This window comes from Scyliorhinus torazame, chromosome 9 (assembly GCF_047496885.1).
Source record: "Scyliorhinus torazame isolate Kashiwa2021f chromosome 9, sScyTor2.1, whole genome shotgun sequence".
Lineage (NCBI taxonomy): Eukaryota > Metazoa > Chordata > Chondrichthyes > Carcharhiniformes > Scyliorhinidae > Scyliorhinus > Scyliorhinus torazame.
Window position 1 is genome coordinate 185,529,613 of NC_092715.1, and position 23,858 is coordinate 185,553,470.

Below are 23,858 nucleotides of genomic sequence, written 5' to 3' on the forward strand. Positions count from 1 at the left end.
TCAAAGCAATAAGCCAACCTATTCAGTGTCAAACTAACCAAATATTTTACTAAATACGATCTTGCAATCTTTCAACACGACTGTGAACTTATTATGAAGATCCCCTCAGTTTGACCTGGGAATATATGAATATAAATGAGCACACGACCTTTCCACTTTTACCCCATATGTGCGCGTGCATGGCCCATCTTCCAGTTCTGGCAAATCAGAAGCGCAAGCATGGGAAAGAAATATATCAAAAGTCTTTGTGAGAACCCGTCAGCAGATATTGCAATTGACAGTGAAAACTCAGCAAACGTGCTGGTGGTGTTACATTTATTGAATCAATCATCATCATCCCGTCACCAAGCAAGTAGCGACAGATATGGATTTGCCATGCAGTTATTTAACAAGGTAATTGGGTTAGGAGGCACACACCGACCAACCAGTTGTTCCAGAGACTGATATAAAAGCACGTCCCTGCGTCATTCTGGCGTGTCCGTCTATCCTCAGTTCGCTGAGAAGGAAAAAAAACCTCTCATTATAACCAGTTACTAGTTAGGAAGATACAGTAGCTTGTGGCTGACGGTGAGATGATTCCCTTCCGTGTGGTGTTGCCGCTGCTGCTAGCAGTGTGCTCCTATCAGTGTAGATATGTGACTGGTAAGTATATATGACTCCATTATATAAGCTGAACCGGTGGTTGCTGGCGAAAGAAGCAGGTGGCAGTACGACACCCAGAGATGTGTGTGTGTGGTTTTGGGGGAGGAATGTGTGGAAATCTAGCACTGAGTTGCTTTTTAGCCACAACCGAGCTACATTTTGTCCCTCCACCCACCATGTTGACGGCTACAAATCTCAAATGGGCTCTTATTGTTGCAACAACCTTGAGGGGCTTTACACATTTCCTGTACCATCCGTTTGCTCCTGGTTAGCAGTCGGGTTGATTGTTTTTTTTTTTTTAAAAACCCACACCAGTGGAGTAGGAAATAGCTTTGGGAATAGCCAGACCTACATCTGAATAAAATGGAACACTCTCTTAAAAGGGCAACGGTAACCTTTAAAACGTTATTGCATGGAGATGTCTTGGGATTAGATGGAGGGAGTCAGCAGCCCCCTGGGGGCATGCTAGAAACTAACCTTTTGGGCGTTAGATTCTTCTTCAAGAGTGCACACTTTCTCGGGGTGGGGGGAGGGTTCTGGTTGGAAAGTAAATACAGCTTGGTAGGTCTCACCAGTTTGCTCTAGAGAGCTGACATTTCAGCGAAACTTTTAAAAATATCATATACTGAAAGTCCATTAGATTCTAGACTTGAGGTGTGCCTGGCCCAGGATTTGGTGAGTGTGATGCAAGTCCCTGCTAGCGTTGCGTGATTGAATGGTTTAACTTTGACCAATAGCAGGTATATACACTTATTGGTCTACCTTACAATCTGCAGTTCCCAAATCAGGAGGGGCGTGGGAATCGGATAAAAGTAGTTGGGAGTAAGACTGTAAAAGCACTTTCCCAGCTTCTGTCGGTTTTTAACCTGTAATTGAATACGTTCCAGTCACAACCCCACATGTAAATTCAAATTGCTAAGCATCCGATACTTTAGTTTCAAAACAACTCTCAACGGTGGGGGGGGGGGGGGGGGTGATTCAATTCGAACATTAAACTTTGTGGCTGTTTACCCTGTCTTCCCAGCTTATCTTTTATATTTGACCTTGGTTGGGAACTGGGTTAAACATAATCGGGTGTCTACTTTGGCGGATTTATTGGCCCGCTTCACTTAGACTGGGTCAAACTCTACAAAATCTGTCGCTATTCACCCGCAACTGTTCCATGTGGACCCCCAATTGTCTGGAGCTATAATCGTTGCTAACCCCCCCCTTGCTGTTGAGGTTAAGGTTACACTGCTGTGCTGGACGTGCTTATTTTACTTCACTGTTATTTGATGCCCTCGAACCACAAGATCCACCTCCTGAACATGATTGGACTGGTTTAGTCCAGTAACCAATCCAGACCAGTTTGTTAACGCTTCCTGAAGCTTGCCCACCCCTCCCATGTAGTTTCGTAATGTGAAATAGAATTCGGGCGGACTTGATATGTTTGAACTTGAATTGTCAACACGTTCTTCCTGCTTTTAGTGAAGCGGAGACACTTGTTTTTCCATGATGTGGAGATGCCGGCGTTGGACTGGGGTGAGTACAGTAAGAAGTCTTGCAACACCAGGTTAAAGTCCAACCGGTTTGTTTCGAATCACTAGCTTTCGGAGCACAGCTCCTTCCTCTGGTGAATCACCTGAGGTAGGAGCAGCCCTCCGCAAGCTAGTGATTTGAAACAAACCGGTTGGACTTTAACCTGGTGTTGTAAGACTTTACTGTACTCGTTTTTTCCAATACACCACCTCCATGTAGATGGCGAGTCTTTATTGTGCTTCCTCTGACTTTAATACTGGTTACAGGGCTGCCGTTCTGTCTTTGGTATCTAGCATTAGCTGGTTGGAGTCATACCGGGAACGTAGATGGTGGTGGTTGGAGGTCCATTCTCCCTTCCATGGCATCACTGCAGGAGTTTTTCACAGCAGGGCAGTACCCTATGTCCAACCATCTTTAACTGCTTCATCAATGACCTTCCTCCATCATAAGGTCACACTATCCATGCTTGGGCTGACCAGCAGCATGAAACATTGCCAGGCACTCTGAGGATATAACCAGTGTCCCTTGGGTATTCATGGCATTATCAACCCTTGGTTGGTTGAGGTTAATGATTGACCTGAAATTGGACTAGCCATACAAATGCTGGTGGCTACAGGAGTAGATCTAGAGGTGCTGTGGTAAGTAGCTCGTCTTCTGACTCTCGTCTACCATCTGCAAGGCACAAGTGTGGAGTGATGAATACACTCCACTTGCTTGGATGACTGCAGCTCCAACACTCTGCCCATGGGTGCTTGGGGGGGGGGGGGGGGGGGGGGAGAAAGAGAGGAGAAGGAGAGAGATAGTGGATTAGCTAATAAGGGAGCATTTAGTGTTGCTGGGGCCATTTGGATGAGGGGGTTTGTGGAGAAATAAATGGGTAGGAAGGTGAGTAGTGAGGATGACGTGTCTACAGATGGTTATGGACAGATTTGAGTGGGCAAAAACCTGGAAGAGAAGTGTAATGTAAAAGGAGGCCATCGAGTCTGCATTAGCCCTCCAGTTGGCCAAGGCTGGAATTGAACCCTCTTGCTGAGGCAAAAGGAGCTGAATATTATTTAAATAGACTGTAGAAAGCTGTGTGGAGTGATTGAGGAATGGTTAGTAGATTGGACCTGTACTCATCGAGGCAATTTTGAGGCATGTAGGATTCCGGGGGGGTGGGGGGGTAGATGCTGAGATCATTTGAATCTAGGACCAAAGAGGGTGCCTATTTAAGATGGATCTGTTCTTTACTACAGACTGATGGGAGAAATGTTTCCTCAGTAAGGGGATCCAAGGTTGAGGTGAGTGGAGTTAGTTTAAGAATATCATATCAGTCATGTTTTAATTGAATGGCTACAAAGCTTGACACCATCTAGGACAAAGCAGTTCACTTGATTGATACCCTTAATGCAAACCTATTCCTTCACCAAATGACAGCTGTCTGTACCATCTACAAAATGCACTGCAAGAACTCTCCTAAGGTTCCTTTGGCAGCACTTTGCAAACCCACTGCCATCTAGAAGGTCCAGGGCAGATGTGGGACCACCTGGAGATTTGCCTCCAGTCAGTCACAGCCTGTATTGGAAGTTTTGCTGTCAGTCAAAGTCCTGGAATGTCCTCCCTAACAGCACTTTGGGTGTACTGACAACTCCACACTGCATTGGTTCAAGATGGCAGTTCAGCACCACCTTGAGGACAACTAGGAATGGGCAATGCTGAAGTAGCTACACCAACATCCTGTAATTTTTTTAATTGGAAGGGAAAAGCTTCCTGGTGGCCAAGATCTGAACAACATACTTAAAGTACTTGTGGCCCAGTTTAGCTTTTGCAGAATTGATGTTTCTGGAAGGTGGCTTGACAGTGCCCTAGCGCCAGCATTCTAGAGGAACCAAGTATGGAAATATCACTGGAAATCCATCTGTGCTTGGGTGTAATTAGTGGGAGCTGCTCCTTTTTGTAAATGAAGAATTGGGTGGGGACAGCAGCTAACTGTGGGAAGCCTGTTTGGCACCTATGTATACAAAACCTGGGTCGGTTGATTGTCAACTAATTCTATAGACCATACCTGTTTTTGTCACAGTATGGTGTCTAATATTATTAGCTTCACATGCTGAATATGCAATGTTTAATAGAACTTTCAGTATTCGGGTTTGAGACATCGACTGGATCCAATGCTAAATATTGTTCTTTATGTTTAAAATGTAAAAAGTTGTTTGAAGTGTAACACTGTCCAATGTTTTTCCCTGGAGGTTCAAGAGCATCTTGTGAAGTGTCACAATTTCAGTGCAAAAATGGACGTTGTATTCCCTCTGTGTGGAAATGTGACGGAGATGATGATTGCTCTGATGGTAGTGATGAAAGTTCATGTGGTAAGCAACTAAACAGATTCACTTGCACAATTTTTTTTTTTTTTTGTTTACTGACTGTAACAGTTCTATTCTCCATGCTTTAAGGGTAAACTGTCGATCCAGTACTGGTCATAGTGCCCTAATTTGACCTTTTGAGACTATAATGTGCTAATAATATCAACAGCAGAATTCCATTTCTCTAATGCTTCTAGCTGTTGGCCAACTCTTCTTCTGATGCTAGCCCTGCATACCGCTTATATTTGCAAGAAGAGGTGGACCGTTTTTCCTGGCATTGTGGCACAGCATGAACTGTTTGCCACTAATCACCAATGAATTTTGCAAGTTAAATATTTTAATACTCCTTGCAAAATGTTAATACTTCAACCATATTTGGTGATATAGATATGTCTCTGCATGTTTGACTACTGGTCTGTCAAGCAGTCAACCATGGATATTGTGGAATCCTGGTTTCGGCATGGTTGATGCTTGCAGCAGTAGGTGCTGAATATATATTACAGAAAACCTGACTTGCATTGAGCAATATTCTAATTAATTCATGTGCATCATAAATGTCCTGAGGAGGTTGCAAAGACACTGGCGCAGTAACCTCAATGCAGTGGTGAACTGGGAAAATCTGTTGGAAAAGGCAGATCAGATTGGGTGATAAATCTCTCTCTGGTCTTGGGATATACTGGTCTTGGGATATACTATCTCTCTGGTCTTGGGATATATAGCAAGGACCAATCTTGATTCAATCCCAGATGTAAAGCTGATGAAATTCAACTTGGCCAAGCCTATAGCATAATGGGTTTATTACCTGCATCAAGGCGCTACCTGCATCGCCATAGATGAACTGAATTTATCACCACATTGTGTGGATATCCAGTAAAGGAGTCTTATTCATGGAACCGTCAATTTGTACTGTCTGTCCCAGTGCTCTGATCTGTCCTACTATGCTGCTTTGGAGGGGTAGGTTCCCCATTTTGAACTTTTAGAATACCCAATATTTTCTTTCACATGGCCAATCCACTTAAGCTGCACACCTTTTGGGTTGTGGTGGTAAAACCCACGCTGACATGGGGAGAATATGTAAGCTCCACAGTGACCCAGGGCTGGGATTCAAACCTGGGTCCTCAGTGCCATAGTCCCAGTGCTAACCACTGCTGCATGCTGCCCTCATTTTATTAACTTAATGCTTGTGTATATAGTACCTGCCATCCTTGTCTGAAATTGGGGGCTTAACTTTACCAGACTTTTCACAATAGAAATCCTCAAGAGGATAACTTTACACTACATCAACATGTTGCAGGCTATTAATCAGAATCACTTGCTCTTTCTGCATGTTGTCCCTTGGCAACATCACAAACCCTCCAATTCCAATTTCTGATCTTTAGCATCCTTGTTACTGGTCTTCCCTCTATCCTAAGCTGCAGAATTGCTGCAGAATTTCCTTTCTAGCTTGCTTTTCACTTTGACACTTGGTTTTTTGACCAAGCCTTTGGTCATCTGATCTAATAGTGTCCCTGCTCTTCTAAAAGCACCTTGGGGAATAAAATATTAACACCACATTTGGTCATTTTGTCAACTGCATACTGAACTGACGAGCTGTTAACCAGATCTGCTAATGGTGCCATGGATTTATTTCCTACTTCTGGGGGAACAACCTAGCACAGACTAGCCCCTCTTTGAATTGTAGATTTGTAATTTATCAGTTGCCTTTTAACTTTACCTCTGCTAATCACATTTGCATGATCTGTGACATGTCTTTCAGGCCAATCAAGGCTCAATATTCTCCTTGGATTATATATTCCCCCTACGACAACTTTTCTCTGCTCATTACACTCCCAGTACTCTCTCTGTCCACTGAATTGTTTCAACAATGGGGAGGGGGGGCATCCAATACCTTAAGCACTTGGAGGTCCCATCTAAAGTTTGGATGAAGCTAATACTTGTGTACATTATTTTTCAGCTAAGAAGACCTGTGGTAGCTCTGACTTTGTCTGCCATGATGGACATTGTGTGCCTAATAGGTGGCAGTGTGATGGTGATGCTGATTGTGAAGATGGATCAGATGAAAGTCCAGAAGTCTGTCGTGAGTGTTATTAACTTTCCATGTGTATTTTCAGTCTGTATGAAGCGAACAGTCTGCACCCCAGCACCTTGGGATTCTATACAAAGTCCTGCTTCAGATTGGGGCCCTGACTCCAGCCCTGATGTTGCTTCATATTCTCAATTTGGGGACCCTAGTGAGAATTGTTGCAAACCAAAATCATGCATACATAAAGAGCTAGTTTGTCAATAACTCTACATGGTCACATTTTTGACACTTAACAGCAACATATCCACTGAATTGGCTGGTATCTTTCCAGACTAGTGACATCAAATATTGGTATCTGTCATCTTCCATAGAAGTCTTGAATGCATCTCAATAAAATTTACCTCCCAATATATAATCCAGGCATGGAAGCAATGGCCCTGTCCTGAAAACATTTTAATAAATCAGCCCAAATACTTTGGCCACTTGCAGTGCACTTGAGGCTTTTTTTTTTTAAACTTTCAGACACGAGAACTTGTCAAGTCAATGAAGTCAACTGTAGCCCTAGATCTACCCAATGCATTCCCATACCCTGGAGATGTGATGGTGAAAGAGATTGTGATGATGGTGGAGATGAAGAAAATTGTGGTAAGTAATTCTCAGATTGATGTGCCCTATTGGATGTGCCACTATATTTGACGTTCAGCAATTGCTATGGTAGGAATAGCTTTCCATAGGTTAATCAGCCATAACATCTGCACTGTCCAAAAAGCGAACTAGCTGCTCACTCATGTTCCACCACCTGATCCATAGCCCTACAGATCACAGCACTTGGATGCAGATTCAGGTACCTTGAGTGTTCGTATTTGAGCCTTGACCAACAACTTGGGCAGTGAATTCCAGACACCTATCACCATCTGAAAAAATTTCCTCATGTTCCCTCATCCTTCTACCAACCCCCTTCAATATATGCCCACTGGTAATTGACTCAGTCACTATAACAACCATGGCCCATCCAACCTCATAGCTGCAATTTGACTTGTACAGAAGAAACCAGCATATTAACAGTATAATCCTAATACACTAACAAACTTACAATGGTCATATAATCACAATATGATCAAAGTACCTGAGACATGATGCCGAAATAGCCTTGGTAATTAAAACAAATGTTTTCCTTCCTTGGACTCCCTCTAACCACTTGCAGTTAAGCTGTATCTGTACTGTACATTTTTCCAGTGTGGTCTATAATCTTGGGTCACTAAGTAGAGACCCCACTCTGTTTCTCTTCCCCCCCCCCCCCCCCCCCCCACCCCCAGCTGCTAGTCACAAGGGTCCTGAAGAGGCTCAATTGCCTCCCATGTGGAAGCCACCTTCCAATCCCTTGTGCCAATTTTTTTTTTTTTTTTGTGTCAAACAGCCAGTCTGTAGCCTTGGGTGACACTGCTGATCTCCACCCTGAGCTGGAGTCTCTTAGGGAGGCTAGTGTGTCTGCCCCTCCTTAATAAATTGTCTGTTCCAACATCCCAGACTGCCAAGGGCATGTCTGTGCCCTCACCCACATGAACCTGGATATGGCATCTAAAGGTGGTAAGTACCCAACCAGCTTGGGGCAGCACCAGACATGTGGCTGTTGTTGGCCAGACCTCTCTGGCACTATTCACATTTGACCTCTACCTCCAGGAAGAACCTGGTCAGGTGCACTGCTGTTGGCTGCAATAGGCTTAAACCTGCACAAGGAGGTGCAGTTCACCCTATGCAGTGCTTCAATCCAGTCTACCCCCAACACTCTTCCTCCCACCTTTCTCATCCAGTGGCACCATTTACTGTCCCTCTAATTTTAATTTGGTGTAGCTGGGAGAATGTTGTGGGTATTGGGAGCTTGTTCCCTTTCTGGAGCTTCTGTTGCCCCCCCCCCCCCCCCCCTCCCAAGGTTGCTACTCTGTCTGCCCCTTTGCCCTGTCTCCACATCAGTTTTGCCAGATTGGCATGTGGGGGCAGCAGCAGACATGTCACCAAGTTTGAAATATTATCTGAGCTGATTCCAGGTCCTTTGGTGTGGTCAACCCCCAGGCTTCTTGAGCATTTGGCTGGGGGGGGGGGGGGGGGGGGGGGGGGGCTGTGGCCACTGATCAAAGGGATGTCCCAATACAGGAGGTCTCCTCTATCTGCAACCATTTTGCCCTTGGTTCTCCCAGCCACCCCTGCACCCTTTCTGCATTTGCTGTCTAATGAGTAAGATGCTTGACAGCACCAGGATTCCCATACAGGGAGTTTCTAGTAACAGAACACTGGAGGTTTGACTCCTCCATATCTTCCAAAACCACCTTTGACCCAAGTTGGTCATCCCTGCAGAGCAAATTGAGCCCAGCAACTGAACCCTAGATCGACAGAAGGTCATTAACCCTGATGCAATTTTAGTTATTTGATCCCTGTTCTATCCTTAACTTCAATAGGATAAATAATGTCATACAATTTGCTGACTAACTCTTGCCTGATCAGTTAGCATTCCCAAACTCTAGGTGGATATGTCGTCATTCCCATACATAAATAATGGGCATATGCAGTCCTAGCTATTTCAGCCTTGGGGCATCCCATGAACAAAGATCCCTAGTTTAAAATTGTGTTTTGTTTTTTTCAGGTGCTCTTACTTGCAGTGCACTAGAATTTACATGTGCTAGTGGCAGATGCATTTCCAAGACATTTGTCTGCAATGGTGAAGATGACTGTGGGGATGGAAGTGATGAAAAAGGTTGTGCACCACCAACCTGTGGCCCACATGAATTTCAGTGCAATAGTTCCGAATGTATCCCTCTGCAATGGGTGTGTGACCGTGATATTGACTGCATTGACCACTCTGATGAATCTCCAGAACACTGTGGGCGCACCCTTCCTCCACTCATCAAATGCTCTGCTGCTGAGATGCGATGTGAGTCTGGTGAATGTATCCATCGCCGATGGTACTGTGATGGTGATCCTGACTGCAAAGATGAAAGTGATGAAGCAAATTGCCGTAAGTTTGAGTTCTAACAGTGAAGTAGCATAATTGTCATTAATTCTCATGATTTGGGAATTGAAGCCAGTATCCATGAAATAACACTGGATTCAAACAAAAAACACACCCAGTCTAGATGACTCGAGTGCTTCTTTAGAATTCTGTGAACAGGGGAAGAGCTTGGTTGGTAGCACATCACTTTTAACCAAGTCCACAGTTCCAACCCCTCTTGAGTATTGTTTAGCCCAAAGTGTGTTCTGTGAAGTGACCAAATAAATTTCCCAGAATTCTAAATTGGACCAGCCCTCAGTGCAAATCTGATATCTTTCAAATGTCATGAGTACCTTTTAAGAAATGGGTGTGTACTACTGCAGTGATGTCTGAGTGGGTGAGCTGGGCTGTCTGTCAGCTTTTTACTTTCATTTTTGAGCAAGCTGCAGGGTGTGTTTTAGTTTAGTTTTCAGTGTGGGAGCTGAAGCCAGACCAAGCAGGTGTACTGCTGTTCTCTCTGCCATCAAAAGACTATCTCTTGATCATTTGGTGAATTTAGAATTATAAATGTTTTCAGTAGTGACTTTAGCCTGATGTGCTTCTGATAAAGGTTTCATTTTTTTAAAGTCATGTGGATGTTAAAAGGAAAGCTTAGGATTACCAGTTGTAGGGGGTTGTATTTGAATTACTGGTTGCTAAGGTGTTCACTATGTTTCAAAAATTTAACTTTAGTTCTTAGAATAAACCTTGTTTAGCTTTATATAAACATTTTTAATACTTTTCCATTTCTGCTGTACCAAACCTGTAAGAGTGGGCTGTGTGCTCCCACACCACAATCTAGTAAAAGTTGTGGGTCAGGTGAACTCTTGACACACTTTGGGGTTCGCTAAACCCTGGTCCATAACAGGCTTTTTGGATTGGCTTGGTCAACTTGGACAGTGAGGGGTGAGCATATTGTGGTTGCTTTTCAGGTGTGGTATTCTAATTTTAAGTAGGGAGTGTTGTGGACAATGGCTCTTTCAGAGGCTCTGACATTTTTGGGGGTGGAGACAGTCACATGCAGTACCTTATGGGCAGAGACAAAAAGCAGACTGTTAGATTTGGCAATAACATTACCTGACAGTGCAGTGGCTAAGCATTTAAAGTTGCCTGAGATCCAGTTTGACTCATTGGAAATAGCAAAAATTCACTTGCAAATTATGCAAATGCAACAATGAGAATCAAAACAACTTGAATACAGAAGAGAGAAAAACAGAATAGCCCTAGCAGAACAAAAGGGGCAGAGACAGATCAGGGAAAGAGATATTTGAACTGTAGAAAATTGCCATGAAACATGACAGTCAGTTAAAATTGGCAGGCATATAGGGAAACTTACAGTTGGATGTTAGTGATAGAGCGTCCTAGTCGGAAGGCTTGGTGGGATCTATTTAAATATGTCCCAAGGTTTGACGCAGGAGGTAGCCTTTTTCCATTTCACTTGAAGGGGGTTAAACAAATAAAATGGCCACAGAACATGTGGATATTACTGATTCAAACAAAACTGGGCTAGTGAAGTGTTTGCATCACTACCAGAGGAGGTATCTGGGTCATATGAGGTGAGAAAATCCATCTAGCTGCATATGAACTGTGCCTGACACCTACAGACCAGGTTTAAAAGGGAATAATTTGGTCAAACCTACACTGAGTTTGAAAATATCAAACAGTAATTTTGATAGGTGGATAAGGGATTTGAAAATAGACAACGTATGAAGCTCTCGGAGAAATTATACTTTAGTTTAAAAATTCAATTCCTGATGTAGTGTGGAATCAATTCCTGATGTAGTGTGGAAGAATGGAGTTAAAACTGAGATTAGCAGCAGAAATGGCAGGTGATTATGAATTGGTTCATAAATCAAAGTTTGGTTTATAAACTAGGCCCATGTAAAGTCAGTGTTGGTGGTTGAAGAAAAGCACTGGGAAGGCTGAGGTAAGACAGCAGGGTAAGTGGTAAAGGAAAGCCCAGGTGCAAAAGATTATAACCACCTGTTCAAGAAGTAACTGTTAAGAAGGTGCCAGATCTCTTTAAAGAATTTACTTGCGTGGGTAAAGTTTACTCATGTGTATCAGGAGGAGCAGGTAAAGAAGTTACAATTTTAAGAGATACAGGAGCTAGTCAATCTTTAATGGTAAGAGATGAGGAATTATGTAGTTTGGGAAGAATGTTGCCAGAAAACCTTGTGGAATTTGGGGTGGGAGGAGTGGTGAAGTGGTAGTAGGCGATCTTGTCCACAAATACAGTTTAAATTTGGGTAATGATATAGCTGGATCGCAGGTGGGAGTGATGCCTACTGTGGTTGATAAGCCAGTAGAAAATCAGATCACTGAAGTGGTGAAGGACAAATATCCTGGAATTTTTCCAGATTTAGTAACTGTCACAGTCACGAGGAGAAATCAAAGGAAGATGTTAAGTGCATATCAAACTATTTTTGATGAGGTGGATATTTTTAGTTCAGAAAATTGGCAGTGTTACAATGGAAAGATGTAGCAATAAAACGCTGAAGGCATACACGGAAGAGGAATCTGCATGTATACCAGAGTGTTATTACTATAAAAGTGATGTCTTGGTGAGAAAATGGGAGACCTTTACATATGCAGGCAGATGCAAAGTGGGAAGAAGGTTCATCACGTAGTACTGCCAGTAGGGTATAGAAAGGAGGTGTTGCGAGTTGCACATTAGGTACCAGTGGGAGGTCATTTGGGAATAAGAATCTTGAGCTAAAATCCAGAAACATTTTTATTGGCCTGGACTACATAAAGATGTAGTTAAACTTTGTCAATCATGTCACACGTCAAGTGATCGGGAAACCTCGAGTAGTGATAAAACCAGCACCCTTTCTAGCAGTTGAGGAACCTTTTTTACAAGGGTCCTAATTGATTCTAAAACGAGTAGGAATCAATATCTTTTGACTATCTCTGATGTCTGAGGCTTCCAGAGGCCATTCCAGTATGTAGTATTACAGCTAAAGATTGTGGAGGAGTTACTTAAATTCTTTACTAGACATGGACTACCCATAGAAATACAATATGATCAAGGATCCAATTTTACCTCTAGGTTTTTCAAAGTTATGGATAGTTTAGATCAACTGCGTACCATCCAGAATTGCAGGGAGTGTTGGAAAGGTGGCATCAGACATAATGTTGAGGGCTTATTGTCAAGATTATCCAGAAGATTGCGATAAAGGAATTCCATTCGTACTGTTTGCAATTAGGCAACCCAATTCAATCCTTTTAACTAATTTAGTCATGAGAGAAATTGATTTTAGGGAAAAATTGAGTGAGAAATCGCAACCGCATTTGGATATGTTTCAAATTTTAGGCAACGATTAAATAGAGCAGGTGAATTGGCTAGACAACATTCGAGGTTAATGTGATGAAACGGGTAGCGGACGAGAAATCCAAAGTTCGTAGATTTGCCAGTGGAGATGGTGTTACCAATGGTAGTCAACCTTTTAAAAGCAAGGTTTTGTGGACCTTATCAAATTGAAAGGCAATTAAGTGAGGTGAATTGTGGTACAAATACCAGATAAGGAAGACTCACTGTCTCATGTGAATATGCTTAAAGGTACTTTGAAAGGGAAGGAGAGAAAAAGGAGGCTTTAATTATTCTAACTCAAAGTAACGAACCAAATCCAGATGACTGAATTTGACATGCCTCAAATTAAATTGGAAAACAAGGATGTTCTTAAATTGGGATAAATTGTTAGAGGAAAAACAAACTGACCTGAAGATATGGGCAAGTTTGTGGAGATAAATTGGGAAGTACTCCAATGTCTCTACATGATGTAGATGTGGGAAATGCTGTCCCTATCAAACAACATCCATATAGACTTAATCCTTTAAAATTGGCACAGGTTAACAGATTGAGTATGCTGAAGAATGACATAATTGAAGTGGGTTGCAGCCAATGGAGCTCACCCATAGTGATGGTACCAAAACCAGACAGTACCCAACGGATTGTGGGGACTATAGAAGGGTTAATGCAGTTACCAGAACGGACTGTATCCTATCCCACATTTGGAGGATTGCATTGAGAAAGTGGGACAATTGCATTGAGAAATCCAAACTGGATTTACTTAAAGGTTACTGGCAGGTACCTTTTTTATCCGAAAAGGGCAAAGGAGATTTCCACTTTGTGACTCTAGTAATGCCCCAGCCACATTTCAACAGTTAACTAACCAAGTCGTTTCAGGATTACCCAATTGTGCAGTATACATCAACAATCTGGTAATTTCCAGCCAGACATGGAAAGAACATTTAAAACCTCGAGTTATTTGATTGACTTCAGGAGGTGGGTTTGGTGAAACCTAGCCAGAAATGAATTTGGACAAGCCCAAGTCACTTTCCTTGGCCATACAATCAGACAATGGTCACACTGGATGTGAAACCACAATTATTGAGGAGTTTTCAATACCCTCAAGACCAAGGGAAATAATGCGATTTCTTGGCATGAGTGGATTTGATTGAACATGTGTGCAAAAGTTTGTTGCATGATTGTTCCACTGATGGACGTGCCGAAGAAACGTCAAATTTCAGTGGACCGCAGAGTTTCAACCAGCGTTGATGACCAATGCTCCGGTGTTGGAGAATTACCAGGGACTCTGATCAGATTGAACTAAGAATCTGACTTTTAAAGAGATGGCTGATAAAGGTTTGTTTAAGTCGTATGGATGTTAAAAGGAAAGCTTAAAAGGATTACTTGAGTGTTGTAGAGGGTTGTATTTGAATTGATGGTTGGTTGCTAAGATGTTCACTGTTTCAAAGGTTAACTTGAATTCCTAGAATAAACAACTTTAATTCCTAGAAAACATTGTTCTTTTCAATTTCTGCTTTACCACACCTGTAGAGTGGGCCGTGTGCTCCCCATACCACAATCTAGTAGTTCTCCATGATACACTTTGGGGTTCTCTAAACCCTGGTCCAGTGACTTGTCTTTCAAAGTGACTTGCAGCAGCAACTCTCCAAGCTTCTGACAGCATCTTTAAAACCTGTAACTATTTTAGTCCAAAGACTGAGTAGCAAACACTTCAATTTGATTCCCAACATTAATCCATTTTGCCAAGTCAAATCCACCAGTTCCTTGGAAGCTGGCTTATCTCCACTGCAGTATTCCAAAAGACAACACATTACTTGGCTGGACAGTTTCATCATCAGTGCCCACATCCTGAATTTAAACTCTGTAATCCAACCTGCTAGCATGCCTCTCGCTACACAAGCCAACAAAATCAACTTTGCAACTGTGCAAAAATGTCATTACTTGCACATCTCAATGGGCTTCATTCTTTCTTCAGCTCCTCAAACTTGCAGACCAGACAACTTTAGATGTGGTGATGGTGGCTGCATCCATGGAAGCAGGCAATGTAATGGATTCCGAGACTGTACTGATGGCACTGATGAGCTTAACTGCAGAAACAGTAAGTCTCTATTAATTATTTGATGATGATAAAGTCTATCTAGAGCTGATTGTTTAACATTGGTATTCTTCAGTTTCAGAGTGTACTGGTCCAACAAACTTCAAGTGTCATAGTGGAGAATGTATTGACATGACTGAAGTGTGCAATCAACAGCAGGATTGCCAGGACTGGAGTGATGAACCACTTAAAGAATGTAGTAAGTGGCTCTGACTTAAATTTGAATTAACAACTATTCTTCTTGCACTTTGGAGCAACTTTCATTAGCCTTTCTTTCCATAACTTCCTATGGCAAGACTTGGTACCATTTTTGTTTTTGGCTGCTATCTGATGAATGGTGTACTGGCCTAATAGTTTCACTGATTGTAAAAGTAACCATCAATCATGCAAACTGACATGGATCCCAGTAGTCAGCTTTGTATTGGTCATGGTGGATCAAACATGAAACCCATGTTAATTGTTTTTTGGGAGCAACAAATGGCTTCTAGCTGCAAATAGCTTCACTTTGCCAGGGCAGAGAATAACTTTCTTTTTCAAATGACATTGCTAACATTTGGAACACTGCTTGAATCTCGAATCTCTGACTTTAATCTCAAACTGGCTTGCAGCATTCTGATGTACACAAATCGGGATAAGACTTGACCATATAACTAACATCAGTAGATGAGCCATTTGTTAATCCCCATTCCCAAGCTTCCAACCAGCCCATGGACTTCAGTCTTGCCTGCTAAGCTAACATTGATAACTGATTAGTATCTGTTTTCTTCTGACCAGATTTGAATGAATGCTTAGAGAACAATGGAGAATGCTCTCACATCTGCAGAGATCTTGTCATTGGTTATGAATGTGATTGCCCTGCTGGCTTCCAACTAGTTGACAGAAAAACATGTGGAGGTAAATAACTTCATTTTTTCTAGCGGGGCAATTTGGCATGGCCAATCCACCTACCCTGCACATCTTTGGGTTGTGGGGGTAAAACCCATGCAAACACAGAATGTGCCCCACAAGACAGTGACCCAGAGACAGGATCGAACCTGGGACTTTGGCACCGTGAGGCAGCAGTGCTACTGTCATACTATATATTTTTTTAATCTTAAAGAACTTGTTGCACTTGATCTGCAGATGTCGACGAATGTCAAAATCCTGGGGTTTGCAGTCAGATTTGTATCAATTTGAAAGGAGGCTATAAATGTGAATGTTATGAAGGATATCAGATGGACCCAGCCAATGGAGTTTGTAAGGCAATAGGTAAGAAACGTAGCTTTCAAAGCATGCAAATATCTCTAAAATCAAAGTTTGCACAAATTTCTCTAACTTAGTTATACAAAATTGCCAGGTTCTCCAGTACAGGCTGGAAATTTAAGCCTTGTAGCACTAAATTGAGTGAACCCAAATTAACTTGGGAAATTCACAATCGAATTTGACGCGTCTTCGAGTGACTGGCTTCAAACTGATTACAAACTCTCTTTAAAACACAGGTAAAGAACCCTACTTAATGTTCACTAACCGTCGTGACATCAGGAAAATAGGACTTGAGCACAAGGAGTATACTGGAGTAGTTGAGCAGTTGAGAAATACTGTAGCACTGGATGCAGATATTGCAGCACAAAGAATCTTCTGGGCTGACTTGGGGCAACGGGCAATTTTCAGGTAATTGAAGGGTGTTTCTGGATGTGAGTATAGACTTCAAAACAAACTCCCTATCTTGGCAAACAATGTACCAAAGTGATTGGCATACTTCTGGCAGTGCCTGAGCCTATTTTCAGTTTGCAATTTGCAATATCCCCTAAAATGTTTGGTTGTTCCAGTCTATCCCACAAGTAAAATCGCCATAGTATAGTCCTAGATGACCATGGGTTGCTCTTCTGCAGCACGAACCAGCTGTCCAGCCAACTGATCTAAACCCAATCTCACCACTACCTGACTTTAGATTAACATAGAATTTACAGTGCAGAAGAAGGCCATTCGACCCATCGAGACTGCACCGGCTCTTGGAAAGAGCACCCTACCCAAGGTCCTCCACCTGATCCCAGTAACCCCACCCAGCAATTTTGGACACTAAGGGCACTTTATCATGGCCAATCCACCTAACCCGCACATCTTTGGACTGTGGGAGGAAACCAGAGCACCCAGAGGAAACCCACACGCACACTGGGAGAATGTGTAGTCTCCAACAGTGACCCAATCTGGAATCTAACCTAGGACCCTGGAGCTGTGAAGCAATTTGCTATCCACTATGCTACCGTGTTGCCCCGACACTTGCACAAATTGCACACTTTGTTGTGCAATTTCTCTCCCCATGAGCATTCTCAATTTTGCTAACCTAGGGAGCCCTACAATGCAACTTGATGTGGTGTTATGAACTGAACCACCTTTTTTATTCTTTTAGCACTTCTGTGGACCAACGGAGTTCAGATGGCCACTCCAGAATTGTTAGTGATGTGCGAATCCCTGTGGGTATTGCTGTTGACTGGATTTACAAGAATGTCTACTGGACCGATCTGGGTTTTAAAACTCTATCTGTGGCTACCTTTGATGGAACCAAAAAGAAGACTCTCTTTGACACTGATCTAAGGGAACCAGCTTCCATAGCTGTGGATCCGCTAACTGGGTACACTTTGAAATTTAACTTTTTTTATAATGCTAGAATACCTCCTTCGCAAGGCAATTAACTTTCCAAATTCACTGGCCCTGTAATTTCTCCTTGCAGATTTGTTTACTGGTCAGATTGGGGTGAGCCAGCAAAGATAGAAAAAGCAGGAATGAATGGTGTGGATCGACAACTCCTTGTTACCAGAAATATTCAATGGCCAAATGGCATTACACTTGGTAAGTTTCTTGGTTTAGGTCTGAATTTGGTCCCCCACCACTGTCCTAAAGCTAATGCTTATCTTTGTTCACAGATCTTGTGAAAAACCGTCTCTATTGGGTTGACTCAAAAATGCACACCTTGTCCAGTGTGAACCTAAGTGGACAAGATAGAAGAAGGGTTCTTTTGTCACCAGACTTCCTTGCTCATCCTTTTGCTGTTACTGTATTTGAAGTAAGCATTTGTCTCCTGTAGCATATTTCCTTTGTCCAAGTGCAATGGGCTTAACTTAGCCATCTATAACTCCTGGTTTTTAGGACCGTGTATTCTGGACTGATGGAGAAAATGAAGCTATTTATGGAGCCAACAAGTTCACCGGGTTAGATGTGGCCCTTCTTGCTTCAAACCTTAATGAACCTCAAGATATCATAGTTTATCATGAACTTGTACAGCCATCAGGTATGAATCTTTCTAGGTATTTTCTATTGCAGATGCTGGGAAGACTGGTCTGGCAGCATCTGCTGATTCCATCTCCAGACCATAAAATCAAGCATATTTAATGTGATTCTTTGCAGGGAAAAACTGGTGTAATGAGAGAATGAAGAATGGAGGTTGTGACCACATGTGTCTACCTGCTCCTCAAATTAACAACCATTCACCAAAGTACACCTGTGTATGCCCATCTGGAATGGAGCTAGCAAATGACGGTCAACAATGTACAATGGGTATGCAAGAATTTTCTTCAAATTTACTGAGTAATTGACTTTGTTCATATGCAGCTATTAAAATGAATTGAGTCCCTCTAGCCTGAAATTTGCAACCTCTACTCCATTAGTACCTATCCCTGATGAGGTTATGAATTTTACCCAGAATCTCTAAATGCCTTGGACCCCCCCCCAGTTCAGAAGGCCCACACTCTTATTGTTCCATATCCTAAACCAATGACCCCTAGTTGTAATTCTCATCACTGTCACCTGCCTAGTCTATACCAAAACCTTCACTCAATCCAGGTATTGGTTTAGGATGCTAGTTTCCAATGTATTTTACATCCTTAAGGGTACCATACTATACATGGTACACATGGAGTCTCAATGCCCAGTGTAACTGAAGCATCTCTACCTTTCAACATGATGAGCAAGCTTTGATAACTTGATGTACCTGCACAAACTTCTTGTGACACCCAGATTTCTCCATCTCAAGCTCTGTCTTCTTCATTCTACCCCATCGCCCACTTGCTTAACCTATATCCTTGTCACCTCCGTGTCCTCTTAATTTAGCAACCATTCCTGAGGCACCAGCATTGATCCCTGTGGCACTTGTCATCAGAAAATTAATCGATACTATGGTTCTTCTGTTGGTCAATCATGTCAATATGTTGCCACGGTATGACATTGGACAAACAACCTTGTCCAATGTCAGGTTTTCCTCCACTCCAATACCCATGTTGACTTGCCTGCCTTGCTGTTTCCTGATTTGTCTTGTCTTTAAAATGGGTGTTACATGAGTGGAACTGTCCCATTCCATTTGGAAAACCAAAGCAAAATACCAGTTCATCTGCATATCCTTTGCTCTAATTACCTCTACTTGCTTAACCAATTGGTATCTTTAGAAGCTCTTCTCTCTTATAGGTAGGTAGCTTTCTTACTAATTTTTCTTGTCTTGGGACTATCTTTGTGCACAATAAATGGATGGTGTGGTTTCTTGTGTTGAGAGCCCTTTATTATCCCTCTTCTTCTTGCCTAATTCCTTTACTTAAATTGCCCCATTCACTGGCTTTCATACACATGTAAATTTTGCTGTCTTAAGTTCTCCAGACATGAGCAGAGGTTCAGGATCTTCTGGACTTCCTCTGCTGCAGAAGTCTCATGTGCTCATGTGACAGTGTTCCAAGCATTGCTCTGCTCTCCCTCCCGCCTTGATCTCTGCTCAGGTCACTTTAATTTCTGGTCAGTAGTAATCTCCACGGTAAATCATTCCTGGATATTATGCACCTCCTGCTTCCATGTCAACACAGCACAACTTAAGCACTTAGTGGTGAAGGGAGCTGACATGGTTGGGCTTATTGTCCTTGTGGAAAGGTGCCACTTAGCTCTGAACAACCCCTCTGATTTTCATTTGAATAGTAATTTGGGATTTGTTCTGCCTTGTGAACAGGACATTTAGATGAGGTTGTAGCCAGGGCCCAGCCTTGTTTCCAACACCTTCAGCCAATTGACATCCGTGTTGGGAGGCCAAATTCTAGCTGAAGAGTTCTTTGCACTGATGGGTTCACATCACATTGGGGGGGTTCACACCAGATTGGTGTTTTGAGAACTGTTTGTCCAATTAAAACTGTGGCAAGATTGCAGGGCTTCATTTGGTATTGTCCAGTGTGAACCTTGGTGCCTACACTGCTTTTGGTACCTGAGGTGAGGCTATCATGTTTCTGGCATGGCTCAAGAGATCTAGCAGCTGGATAGTAGAAGGATTCCCTCTTTGAAGACTGGGCATGGATGTGAAATGATCACCAATACAGTAGATACATTCAGTAAGTTGGAACTTATCATGCCCTATTTGTTTTTTTTGTTTTTTTTCTTCCCAGGAACTGCAGGCACTGGACGTACACTAATTCTCTCTTCAGCTCCCCCAACTGTCCTGGCTGGCTCTAGAGGTGACTTTATTCTAATAGTATCTAACCATACTAGTGCATTGATTTGGGGGTGGGGGAAATTAACTAGTCCTAACTTGCTCTGGTTGAGGATCGCAAATGCTGTATCTAATGTGGGTGATGCATGTCACAATGTCCCATAAAGGAGAGAAACTGCACTAACTAGTTGTCATGAAGCAGGATTAGAAAGGGAGCACCTTGTCTTGTCTAAATCACCCCAAGTGCTCCTGTGTGGCCCTACTGCTATTTGGAAAAGAGCCAAAGCCAAGTGTCTTTTTAATAAGAAGCAACCCCATTTGCAGGAATCCATCCTGTTGCTTCAGAGCAGATCCACTACACTCAGCCAAACGTGGGCTGCCTGTTCAATAATACACCAGCCTCCATTTGGGACTCCCAAGATGATTGGGGAATGGGTTGGCAAGTGATCTGAATAGTTTGGTCATCGGTGTTTTAAGCACCTTGCTTGAAATCAAATTATTTTCCAACCTTGTACATCTGCATTAATATGTGTACTATTGCATTAATGTGTACTATTGCAGATGTAAATTCGAGTACTCCACTTCAAGTGAGCCAGTTTGGGAAAGGATCAACAGCTGTCTGGATTATACTTCCTGTTTGTAAGTAGAGCACCATTTTTAATTTCTGTTCTGAATTGCCAACCAAATATTGCCTTGTTGGCCTGATGTGGCACCTTTTAACAAGTATTAGTAACCATAGCTTTATTGGTGCTGGCTCAGGGTACAGTTGCCTCAGTACAACTGCCAAGGTCAGCATCTCCCTGACTCACCAATTGTAAAATTCTGGATGGGCATTGAGGGGCTTGATGGCAAGATGTCTATGACCACCCTTATCCTGTCACTAATGACTGACCTGCAGTTCCTTAATGGGGACAATTGGTGGTCTGAAATTCCGATAAGTTTGTTGCTTCAATACCACTTTTTTTTTTTTTCTCTAATTTCAGTGCTACTGGTAATAGCCTGTGTGGCTGGTTATGTTTCATGGCGCAACTGGCAAAACAAGAACACCAAGAGTATGAACTTTGATAATCCTGTCTACTTGAAAACTACTGAAGACGATTTAAACATTGATCTCAACAGACCAAGCCAAGCAGTAGGCCATACCTATCCTGCAGTAAGTAATGTAGCTTGTGGGAAAGATTCTTCATTGATGCTTTACCTCCATTTTAACTGGAGGCCTACCCAATGTCACCCAAACCAAATTTCACCAGTCATGTTCACAACACCAGTCTGGTAACAGCTTGCTAATTTTGTGGAAGATCCCTTCCATGGTGCAGGACCTGAACCTTTCAGCACTTATTATTGGGATTGGACAAAACCATACACTAACATTTTAAACCTTGGTTGCAAACTGACTTGGTGTGCAACATGGACCCGTGTCTCCAGAATTTTTAGCTTGGGGCCTCTGACATGTCTCATAATTTGTGGTTCAATGCTGGTCTCTATCATCGTTTTACCATATTTTTTGCTCCGTGTATATAAAATAACCTAGCTTTTTTAATTTTTAGATCTCCATTGTCAACACCGAAGATGATTCTGCTTGATCTTTCTCCTGGAGTCTTTTCATCGACCCAGTTTGATATTCAGCACAGTGACACATCACCAAGACACAATGTAGTGTGGTTTGTGGACAGTATTTCCTACTACATTTATTTAAAGTGTCACTGGTACTATTCCTCAATCTTGCAGTATTTAACTTGACTTTTGCAAGCACTTTGTGCGTAAGTGATGAAATGCAACTTGGATACTGTTGTGTAAAAACTTGTAAATAGTATTGAGCATTTTGAATACTCTGTAAATAACCTTTTGCAATGGTTGGGGTAAAATGGGACAGAACTGATGCCAAACTGCCAAGGGTTTGTAAGAATTTTTATATGACCGACAAATTTCTGTAACAAACGCCATGATTTAAAAGCAATACTATTAAATAAAATGAATAATTGCACATGGTTGAAATTTAGCCCTTTTCTCAGAACCGAAAACTATACCCAGACATCTGCCCTCAATCGATTCATTTTGACAAATTGTAAAAGGGGACCAGTAGGTAAAGACAAGCTACAGGCAGGTTGGGCAAGTTAATAACCTGAGGGGGGGGGGGGGGGGGGTTTGCCATGAGAAATGGAAGAATAAAAGCAAAATACTTAATGAGTGACTGTGTGAAGGACAGCCCAAGAACCTGCATTCTAACTTTGTATTCTGCAGTCCACCAGTATATCCCACTTTATTACAATAAATGGATGTACAGGAGACTTTCAATATGTACATCTTGATAGTTACATTGGAGACAGTCAGAACTTTCGGTATTGCCTTGGGGAAGGTTGGGCTTAAGTGCGATTGAACAGTCATACAATTGAGGGATATGTGAATCCATAACTAGGAAGTACAATAAGTATTATAAGAACTCTGGAATAGTGCTGGGTCATGCTTTGTGGAAGATTCTCCATCCATGGGGGGGGGGGGCAGCTGGCAGAATCAGCCAGGATCCTCCAGCAGAGGGCAGTAGAGTGAAGCTGCTGAGTTGGCTGTTGTGGGGGAAATTTGCATACATCCATGTGCTCACCCTAACTTGAAGGTGGTTTGTGGAGGAGCTGTTCTCAAGTGACACTTAAACACTTCTTCAGTGTTTCCCTCGCTTCCCCCTCCACTAACCAAAAAAACAACTGCTGTACAGATCAAGAGGAAGTCCCGAGGGCAGATAGAAGTAAAAAGAAGTTGAGCCGTGATGTCACAGCCTGCAGGTAAGGGATTGGCTGGTGACTGGTAAGTAGTTTTATTTTCCCTCGGGTGTTATTGTGCAGGGCAGAGGTTGCTGGGAGTGCTTGCTGAGAAGGAGTGAATAACGGGTAATTTTAATTTTTATTTATTTTTTAATCTAGAGGGGATGGCAGGGAAGATAGCAATGTTCCTCCTGCGGAACGTTTGAGGTGAGGGATGCTGTCAGTGTCCCTGCTGATTTCATCTGTGGGAAATGCACCCATTGCCAGCTCCTCAGAAACCGCGTTGGGGAGCTGGATGAACTCTGATCATTCGGGAGGCAGAGTTAGTCATAGATAGAAGCTTCAGGGATGTAGTTACTCCGCAGAATAAAGATAGATGGGTGACTGAGGGGCTGGGAGGAAGTAGTCTGTACAGGGATCCCCTGCGGTTGTTCCCCTTGGTAACAAGTATACCGCTTTGGATGCTGTTGTGGGGACTACTTACCAGGGGTAAGCCATTGGGTACAGGTCTCGGGCACAGTCTGTCCCTGTTGCTCAAGGGAAGGGGGGGAGAGGAGTAGAGCATTAGTCATTGGAGACTCCATAGTTCGGGGGATAGATAGGAGATTCTGTTGGAACGAGAGACTCGTGGTTTGTGTGTTGCCTGCCGGGGTGCGTGATGCCTTGGATCGTGTTTTTGGGATCCTTAAGGGTGAGGGGGAGCAGCCCCA

At 42.7% G+C, this 23,858-nt stretch overlaps 1 protein-coding gene across 2 annotated transcripts; it reads left to right on the forward strand.

The window, feature by feature from the left end:
* Positions 1–259: 259 nt before the first annotated feature.
* Positions 260–22,376, forward strand: vldlr (very low density lipoprotein receptor). 2 transcript variants are annotated; one of them, XM_072516888.1, is made up of 19 exons: positions 260–642; positions 4,392–4,511; positions 6,460–6,582; positions 7,051–7,173; positions 9,167–9,538; positions 14,839–14,961; positions 15,035–15,157; positions 15,733–15,852; positions 16,081–16,206; positions 16,437–16,608; positions 17,348–17,569; positions 17,669–17,787; positions 17,862–18,001; positions 18,085–18,226; positions 18,343–18,492; positions 20,349–20,417; positions 20,954–21,031; positions 21,376–21,545; positions 21,940–22,376. In XM_072516888.1, the coding sequence occupies exons 1-19, from the start codon at positions 573–575 to the stop codon at positions 21,973–21,975; spliced, it is 2,598 nt and encodes an 865-aa protein (XP_072372989.1). In that variant the 5' UTR covers positions 260–572; the 3' UTR covers positions 21,976–22,376. The 2 variants fall into 2 exon arrangements, with proteins under 2 accessions (XP_072372989.1, XP_072372990.1); XM_072516889.1 differs by lacking the exon at positions 15,733–15,852 and having other exon boundaries at positions 452–642.
* Positions 22,377–23,858: the final 1,482 nt, after the last annotated feature.